The sequence below is a fragment of the Pavona decussata genome, unplaced genomic scaffold, assembly GCF_977016875.1.
Source record: "Pavona decussata unplaced genomic scaffold, jaPavDecu1.1 SCAFFOLD_130, whole genome shotgun sequence".
Classification (NCBI taxonomy): Eukaryota; Metazoa; Cnidaria; class Anthozoa; order Scleractinia; family Agariciidae; genus Pavona; species Pavona decussata.
The window spans coordinates 2,279,065-2,288,653 of NW_028145544.1; the positions used below are offsets into that span (position 1 = coordinate 2,279,065).

General features: G+C 37.8%; 2 protein-coding genes across 2 annotated transcripts; one reads left to right on the forward strand and one right to left on the reverse strand.

Moving 5' to 3' along the window:
- Nucleotides 1-97: 97 nt before the first annotated feature.
- LOC146468632 (allatostatin-A receptor-like) lies at nt 98-1,962 on the forward strand. Its single transcript, XM_085124462.1, has one exon. It carries the CDS (start codon nt 1,033-1,035, stop codon nt 1,960-1,962), a length of 930 nt encoding a protein of 309 aa, XP_084980588.1. The 5' UTR covers nt 98-1,032.
- Nucleotides 1,963-2,724: 762 nt separating this feature from the next.
- Nucleotides 2,725-9,457, reverse strand: LOC146468633 (coiled-coil domain-containing protein 130 homolog). The gene is made up of 9 exons (XM_085124452.1): nt 9,419-9,457; nt 9,260-9,313; nt 8,912-8,991; nt 8,183-8,238; nt 7,200-7,318; nt 6,765-6,849; nt 5,884-5,993; nt 4,626-4,824; nt 2,725-3,480 (listed from the first exon to the last, which is right to left on the reverse strand). The coding sequence occupies exons 1-9, from the start codon at nt 9,419-9,421 to the stop codon at nt 2,729-2,731; spliced, it is 1,458 nt and encodes a 485-aa protein (XP_084980578.1). The 5' UTR covers nt 9,422-9,457; the 3' UTR covers nt 2,725-2,728.
- Nucleotides 9,458-9,589: the final 132 nt, after the last annotated feature.

The following is a 9,589-nucleotide window of genomic DNA, read 5'->3' on the forward strand; positions in this document are numbered from 1 at the left end:
AACTCGGAAATGGCCAATTCTCGTGCCTTGTTAAAGTCAATGGACTAAACTGCTAAGAAGGATCATGAAATATTAATGATTTTTTTAATTAGTCTAGAATTGTTAAGCTGATCAACTTTTGAATCCGATTGATCAAACGTCGAGGAAATCCTGAATTAAAAGTTACCGAATCAGCGAGGGTTTGAACATTTGAAATTCAAATTGATTACGTTGATGTTACAAGGGACACGACATAGCGTGCGAACAATTTTCTTGCGGCAACTTCGAAGACAGATCAAAATCTTGCAATGTGTTGCCACAACAAACTGTCTCGTTAAACGTTGCCCGCTCACAGTGCTGCGTTAAGGTTGTCGTTAAAAATTGTTCCAACGCACGATCTCGGAGGATCACAGTTTAATCCATGCATTTTCTCGCTCATATAAGGAAGTCACCTTCAAAGAAAGCTCTATTCGTTAAACTTTAAATTTCATCGCAAATAAAACAATTCAGGAACATGAAACTGTATAATATTCAAGTTTGCCAACCGTATTCAAATAATTAGTGTCGATGACAAAACGCGGGAAGTTGATTACGCAGACATACACAGACAAAACTAAGCAAACATGAAACAACAGCTGCAATGAGGAAATCTGTACTTTGTAATTTTCACAGCCCTCTCTCACTTCTTAATTTTCTTTGTATCTTAACAATAAGCCCAAACAGTTGATAATGATTTTTATTTGGATTGCAAAATTTTCCTTTTAGCTTTAAATTCAGTTCGAAACACGATTTGACTTCATAATTTTTAGATGACTCGAGATTAATAAGTTTTTCTTTTAAATGCAAATGAACGATTCTGAAGTGTCATTTGTTGACTGTTCCTATACAAAAAATTTCCTGTGATGAAAATAGATATTTTGGTTCTGAACATTCGTATTACAAAAAGAACTCACTTGGGGGAAAAAACACCACACTCTAGATCTTAAAAAAAAAAAGTCTTTTTCAATAATAATAACTGTTGGTTTCTCAAAAGGCAAGGTCAAGAAAGTCGCAATGTCATCGCCCGCGACAATGGTTCTTGAAATTGTTACTGCAGTTATAATCGTCGCTGGATTGACTGGTAATCTCATCGTTTGTTTTCTCATTGCTAAAAACAAAAATATGAGGACTTCTTTTAATCATCTCCTCCTGAATTTAGCCGTGTCCGACATGCTGTGCACGATTTTAGGAAGTTTGTTCTTCGCTGGCCAGCTTCGAAATCGTTACTTCAACGATGGGAATGTAATACGGAACGACTTCGAAAGGATTGCTTGTAAAATTGGAACAACAAGCATTGCTTTCACCGCGATTAACTCCATCCTGACTCTCGCTGCAATTTCAACGGACAGATTTTACGCCATTGTTCACCCATGGCGATACAGGAGAGCGATTACCACGCGCAAAATTTACGTTGTCCTTGTGGTGATATGGCTTATTGCCGCCATAACAATTATACCAATAGCCCTTGTAATGACAAAAGCTCCGAAAACAAACGAAGGTGGAACTACAGTACATGTAGCGCTCTGTTTGCTGCATCTCATGGACGAAAACAGTTACAAATCCGTCGCTTTTGTTGACCTCATGGCAGCCTACGTTATACCAATGGCAATTATCTCGCGAAATTCGTTAGCCATCATCAAACATTTATGGTGCGAAAGCTCTTGCCGAGGTGAACGCAGACAAGCCGAATGGGGTCAATCGTTGTTAAAATCTCGCAAACGCATCACAAGAATAATATTAAGCGTTATCGTTGCTTTCAACATTTTCTGGCTTCCTTGGGCTATTCTTCAGGGTTCGCTCTTAATCGGTGCTGTGCAACAAATCAGTGAAACAGCTTTTGCTGTGATGTTCATGTTGGTTTTAGCTAGCGCGAGCGTAAATCCAATTTTGTACTCGCTACAAAGTCGGCAGTTTAGAAAGGCGGTAAAGAAAACGTTTTGCTGATTGTATCGTTTGAAAATGAACTGAACGGGATGGAACATCTTCAAAACATCGTCTGTTTAAACTGCAATTTTGCTTTGAAATGCTCTATTATTATTTTTCCACTATTAAAATAAATAATCAACATACGATAATTATTTATTCATTCATAGTTATACTAAGATTCGGATTGAATCTGATGTTGTCAATGTCTAAAATCTTTTGCTGTAAAATCATGTGACAAAGTGACCACGTGTGACAAAGTGACCACATGAAAGCTATTGGGAAGACAAGTATTTTCTTCCGAGGCTAATGCTGTTTATAATGCTGACTCAAACGTTTGCCGCTGTGGATAAAATTGTAAAGTGTGACCTGTGAAGGCTGTTGAAGAGTACTCAAGGTTTTTTCATGGGTTTTCACGCCGTAAAAGGTGATTCTTGTTTATAAGTGAATGTGAATGAAATCCTGACTTCTGACTATTCAATAGGCCATTTCCGAGTTGCTGTGAACCTCCTTATGAAAGGGAGGCTAAGTGCAAAAGCTTTCATATGAAAATTAGTTTTGGTTGCATATGAATGAAAACTAATTTCATAATAAGAAATTTGCACTTAGCCTCACTTTCATAATGAGGTTCACAGCAACTCGGAAATGGTCTATTGAAAGCCATTAAACACCGTTTTCATGTGGTCCGATCTATTATTCTGTATACTGTGGTTCTAACTTTTGTAAATATTCTACAAAATGGATTAAATTGAACATTCATCCGGTTATTAATATAAATACACAATGATCACAATGAATCATCTGAAGCATCACTCGAGTCTGTATAATCAGAACATACCAAAGAACTCAAAGAAGAACTTGTAACTGCTGAATTACCAGTTTTAGCTTCAGAATAGCTATTTTGCTCCTTCTTTCTGTGATTTTCCAGCTCAGGTGAAATTAAAGAACCTTCTGACTTGCCGTTACTTTGTTTTTTAAGTTGAACATCGTTCACCTCGTTTCCAGGATCCCTTCTTTTACTTGACAACGAGGTTGCATCGTCATTTCCGTGGTGCGTTTGGGGTTGTGACGTCACTTCCGGTCCCGTTATAAAACGTAGGTCCCTCGCATTGTTCTTGTTTGTATCTGGTGTCCCGGAAGCCGGCGTATCTTGTCCTGAAGTAGACAATGGTCCATTAAGGTTTCCAACAGTTCTGGCACTGTCCAACTCAATTGCAGGGTCCTTAATTCCAAGGTGCCTTTTGGAAGAATCCCTCATTGCAGGGTCTTCATTTACAGGGTGCTCATTTGCAGGGTCCTTATTTACACACACCTCTAAGCTCTCACTGTTTGTGGAGCTGCTTCTTCGAACTTTGATCCCAAGCTTTATAAGCTCATTGTTGCCTTTCGAAGGCGATAAAAAGTTATTCAATTGCATCTGTTTTCTCTTTCCCAACAGTTGTTTTATTTTCTCCCTTTTCTCGTCTGTTTTTCCTCTGGGATCAAACATTGGTCTACTGTTGACTTCAAGGCGACGTTTACGACGATGTTCATCAAAACCTGAAAACATGAAAAAATATTACTGTTTGTTGTAAAACCACTGGCCCACACTGAACCACGAGTACTAGTCCCTAATTTTCTTTGGAGTAGCAAACGCGAACCAGCGCAAAAATTGAGTCGTGAGAGCAAGCTTTTGAGAGAACATTAAATATACCATCGTTGACATCTCTGTTGATCTGTTTTGCAAGCAACTTCAGTCGCGTGGCGGCAGTTATTCGTCATATCAGGGAAGATTTTAAGTCAAGGCTCATGGATTGTGTTTTTTATAGCCGGTATTACATTATATCGGGCTTTTACTGTAACTTATGGTCAGGCTGAATGACATCGTTGTACCGAGACTCCCTTATACTACTGTTCGTTACATCGGGGTTCTACTGTAGTTGCTTCATGCTAAATATCAAATATCTTATCATGCACTCCCCTCAGGGCTTTTTAGGGATAATTTACAACATTGTGTGGGAGACATTGCCAGACACTTGTGGAGCAGTTTTCAATTACAAGTTTGTACAAGCGCATTAATATTTGTCTTATCCACACTAACGCCGTCCAGGAATGCTATTGAATTTCAAACAGTGTGATAAAATTTATGCACGTTAATGTTTGTCTATTACCTCTATTGACTTTCAAGATGGTGTTAATGACTTGGATATTAGCGCAAATAAAAGTATATTTTTCTCTTTTGTATGTCGAATGACGCATAAGAATGCCCAAAAGTGTTTTTGAATGTTGATTAAAATGCAAAAATCGTTATTGAATCTGAGTTAAGCGCAAATGTTCGTCGTTTGGCGCTAATGAATGTATCTTCGCGCAATTGGTCGCCATTTTACGCAAATGGATGCATATTTTCTCATAATGAACAGCAAAAGGTGTACAATAATTAATGAAGTAATGAGTTATGAATGCCCCTTACGTGAATGTGAATTTGAGATAGACACTAGGGGTGGTCACTGCCAGAGATTTGTTATGTCTCAGAGTCAGATTAGGTGAAAGTGCTGAGAAGACTAGCAAGTCTAACCATTTGCAGATGTCAGAGCAAAGGCAGAAATCTACAGAAATCGGGTCAAGCTCCGACGGTGCGGGCCACCTAAGCTCGAAGTGACACTTTACATAATTGTACCTTTACACGTTTGAAAACTTCAACCAACCTCCTCCATGGTATCTTATTTTCTTGGCTAGCTCAATATCCTCCACCCTCTCTGGTACAAGGGTTACATCCAAGGCCCCTCTCTCTTTTAACTCGCTGTCCTTCTTCTCTTGAGCTTTTACTTCATGTTTTCTCTCACGGAATGTCTTCCTTAATAGTTGATTGGCGGCATAGTCATCTTTCCATATTGACTGTACTTCCTGCCCAAAGATAAACATGTATGATATGTCGAAATAATGTTTCCTCCAAATGACGAATCAGAGAATTAACTCTGTAGTGTATAGCCCCATTCACACCAACAAAACACGTTTAATTAAACCAGGTTTAACAGAATGAAAACTGGTAACAGACAAAGGATTCAAGTAAGCTTTAACTTATGCTTTCATTTGTGCTAAATCTGTAGTCGACAAAAATCCTAAAGCAGCTTTTATGAAGGAAACAATTTTAAACTGTGTTTAACTAAACAGCTTTTAAACGTGGTTAAGGCTTGGTGTGAATGGGGGATATGTTACAGTGTAAATGAACAAGTAGACCTGCACCCTTCAAAAGCTCTATTTTCACTGGACCCTGATAACCTGCAGCTGCATTGTTTTTTAAGGTTGGGAACATTGCTTTATTGTTCGTTCTTTTGTCCTCTCGACCAACCATGTAAGACGTTGCAAACGGTGCAGGTCGCCCCAAATGAGCCCATGAAAGTTCTACTGAGCGTTAACCCTACCTCCGACTAATCCACGACCTCTGGATTAGTAGTAGAAGGGCATTTTCTCTACGCTTCGTCAAATCCATGTTCTGTCGTTACATTTTGCATCTAATAATTTGATGATACACTATCCCGCTTTTGTTAATGATTTTCGGACCATTCTGATTACCTTTTCACCTTCCTCTCACCTTTGACGATGTTGGGAGGAATTAGTGCTTATAGTTAATTAGCATTTTGGTTTACAGCCGCCTGCAGCGCCATGCTATGTGGGCCTTCGGCCCACATAAAATTTGGACTCCCACTTTCAAAATCCTGGCTAAAAGCCTGGTTTACACTATATATTCAACTCTGTGCTTTGTAATTTAAACTGAAGATGACAGAAGTTTCTGTCGAAACATGTTTTCAAATTTAAAAAGTGTTGCGTGGTTTCTTAGAATATAGAAAATAGATTCTGGTTACTTAGAGGAAGTGGTACATCATGAAGGGCACTTTGATCTTCTTTTATTCCCAACACCTTTTTACTTCACACTATAATGATATTTAAGGTTGGAGAAATTACCTGTAGTTGCCCTAGAGTGGGCTGAGCTGCTTTGGATTTCTGCTCATCTTTAACACCATGTTCCAGTTTGTACATTGGATCTGCTGCCATCTTTTTGGCATCCTCCCTATCTACATTGAGCCAAAAACAAAAATTGAACATTAAAAAATGCAAGAGAAACAAGCTACAGCTTGGCTAAAGAATACAAACGAGGCTGAATTTCTCAAAGATTGAAATATGGACTCGCAGAATGATTCTAACTTGCCCTTCTAATGCTTTTGCTTTTGTCACATTCATGTACATCGCTAAGTGAAGAATACACGCAAACCGCGTGTAACGGAGAAGTCGATTTCTCTCTGGTCAAATTACACGCAGACCGCGTGTAATACAAGGTGCATGTAATAGTTCGTTTTAACTTGTACACGTGCGTATTTTGCGCTTAACTTCGCCATATAGCACGCATTTTACGTGCGTGTAGGTGCTGCTATTCCTACGGCCAGTGCTGTAAGTCGCGAATTTTCCGTAAAAAGGCATCGAGAAATGGCACTTAGGTCGTGACCTAGTTAAGTAAACAGCTCTAATCAGTCACAGATACAAGTCACACCACGTTTACAAGTTTCTTTCTTGAACGCTCACACATAAATAAACACATTAAAGATTCACGGTTAACAAAACACACACAAAGAAATTCAACTAGCAATTTAACGTTGTGTGTGCAGAGTTTGGGGCACACTAATAGTATAAAACTAACTGAGTGAGTAACCCAAAATGACTAAAATTAAAGAAACAACAGTGAACAAACAAAAATTTCGATAAAAAGGTATTCCTTGCAGAATACTAGCCTGGATTTAAGGCGGCTGAAATCCAGGCTAGAAGAATACTCATTTGCCGAAAAACATTACCTGTCAATTCCACTGTTTCCGTTGCCGATGGTTCCCATCTTTCTTCTTTCCTTCTTGCACCATTCACAATAACATAATCACAGTTCTAACAATACAACAAACAAAACTGTCTTCATCACGTCCATTGGAGATTTCAATATCATAACGACCTTAATGAATTGCAAAGGAATGAAGATAAAAACTTTGGTCTTCTTCCTTCCACTGTGGTCAAACAGCCTTCAAAATTACAGTATTTAGCGACAGTTGTAGGTATTAATTTTTTATTTTTCGCACTAGTTATTGTAAGTTGGCAAACAGAAGAAAATATTAAATTGACTTGACTTGAAATTGACTTGACAGTCAAAGTGTCTTTGGTGATGTAAACTGCTGGGAATTATAATTATAACATAAATTATTTATGGCATAATTTATGCCATGAATTGTAGATTAACATACCTTAGGGTCTGTTTCAATTTCAAAGTGATTGTCACAGAGGTGGCATTTCATCCGAAATCTGTAAATGGGCGTTGTGTAGTAATTGCCAACTTTCTTCTTTTCAGCGTTGTAGCGTACACCTAAGGCATAAACATTTGTGCGTCAGCGAGGAAATGTGGTTGAGTGATAAGAGCATCAGACTTGTAATCTGGAGGTCCAGGTTCAAGTCGCGCTCTGACCACTAGCTTTTGTTGTTTCTCGATAGTCCCAAGTTCAACTCCTTGGCCGTGCTTGTAAATAGCCATCTGGTCCACCTCCTGCCAGTTAGAATTCTCAACTATGTTAAGTTGGATTTGGAATATTTCTTTTTGTCCCATTTATGTCACTGATTATCCCTGAAAAGCTCCTTTAAGATGGATTTCTACTGTCATGTAAATTTTACATGCATACAGACGTAAATTTAGCTAGCTTTACGTATGTAAACAAAATAAGAAACGACGTATGAACGGCTTGCGTAAAAGCAAAAAGTCGAGTGTTGTTCAATTTTTTACATTAATAAGCACACGGCTCATACATTGCTTCTTATCTTATTTATGTAAGTAAAGCCAGCTAAATTTACGTCTGTTCGCACGAAAATTTATGCAACAGTGGAAATCCACCTTAAATCTGTCTGTACGCACGTAAAATTTACGCGACACTGGAAATCCACCTTAGGGGAGAGGATAATTTATTGTTAAAGTAAAATACTTTATTTAGCAAGCAGTAACTTTGTCACTGGATCAGATTACAAAAATTATTAACAACATCTCTTTTCTTTTTGACTGATGCCCACATGCGAAATGCATTTTTTAAAGTTTGCACACTGTACATGTATCTCTTGTTGTGATGATTGACCATGCATTAATATAAATAAAAACATTTCTTCAAAAAATGAAGTGTAATAGTCTTAACTGTCAAAGGAGGCACTAAATGCTTAATAATATTTCCAGAAATAGTCAACCTACCCATTCCGATATGGTTTCCACATCCTCCACACCATATATTGTATGGCATCTCAAACCTAACAAGTATAAACCGCAATCGCAAAATTACTGTAGTGAGTTTAACTGTACGATATACTAACTTTTCAAGAATCTGTGATCCAGTTCTCCATTGAAAGTGTAAGTATACTGCATAATGAAAGAACTGGCTGGGAAAAGGGTGCAAGTGATAATTTGGCCTTAGCATCTAAATTCTCTCCAAAAGTGCTCGACCAATTTGGCAGACAGACTGGTTTTCAAATTAGAAATGTAGTTCTGTATTTATTTTGGTATCGGATGGTCAGTTTATATGCCTTGTTGGGTTGACAGAATTAGAGCACAAATTGTACAATCATGTACACACCCAATTGTGACTTCAGGCCCTGGTGGTGTCTTTGAGACTGTCAGCTGACTTGAAAAACATCTGTTACCCTTTTAACTTAATTATCTGTGAAAAATGTGTGGTTCCCCCCAATTTTCTTTTTGGATTTCAATAACAGATCTTCTTTTCCTCCATATTCATACACTGTACAAATAATACCTTTGAATTAGTACGCCCTGTCCTTAAGAAATCAGACCTTCTCAGACTATCCTGAGATGTGCAGAATGTATGAGCAGTAACAAAAGTAGGCACCGTCCTTAATTTTTTTTAATGATACCTACTTCTTATTAATAATAATTTGTTCAAGGTCTTTGTTAACCATGAGTACAAACCTAATAATAAGGATCCCCTGACCAAGCTTTCTTGCTCTTTCGCGCAGTGGGTGCTGTCCATGATATCTGTCAAGTGAACCCTGAAAAATGGAAATTTGTAAAAGTGTTGCAACTTTTAAATCATTTGTTGCATTTTGTGGAGGCCAAAATTTAGAATTTAAGGATCACACGTGTAACTTCAAAGAAAGCAACTGAAATTCACTTGCATTGTGTTGTCTTGAGGTACTCTATTCAGATTTTAACTGCATAGTTTATACGCACGCGGGTATGAGTAAAAAGGCAGCTTAAACGCAACATATGTTGACGCTATACATGAGAAATGAAACTGAAACCAGATTTGAAACCCACCTGATCGGGAGTCCAGTCAGGCGGATAATATTTGTTAACAGCCTTTCTTTCCCCCTAAAAACAAAATAACGGTGTTGTTTAAAATATGTTTGATTACTTCGAAAAGAGATAAATTGTGAAAAACAAAAAATACGAAGCAAAATTTTGTTTAAAACTCACCATTTTGAAATCTTGAGATTACGATGGATCTACGGATTTTGAAAAGCGATATAAACATTTGGCCAGCGGTTACCAAAAAACCATGTCTTGGTCGTATATGAGAAGTAAAATTGTCCTCTTACTTAGAAGTGTTTTATACATTTGCTATTTTTGGCGATATTTTTGGACATG

Excerpts from the sequence above, each read along its gene's own strand:
- LOC146468633 (XM_085124452.1), bottom strand. Across the intron at positions 8,992-9,259 it reads CTGACTGGACTCCCGATCAG|GGTTCACTTGACAGATATCA; the intron begins GTGGGTTTCAAA and ends TCCATTTTTCAG. Across the intron at positions 6,850-7,199 it reads AAATTGAAACAGACCCTAAG|AACTGTGATTATGTTATTGT; the intron begins GTATGTTAATCT and ends TTGTATTGTTAG.
- LOC146468632 (XM_085124462.1), top strand. The coding sequence starts at position 1,033 with ATGTCATCGCCCGCGACAATGGTTCTTGAAATTGTTACTGCAGTTATA.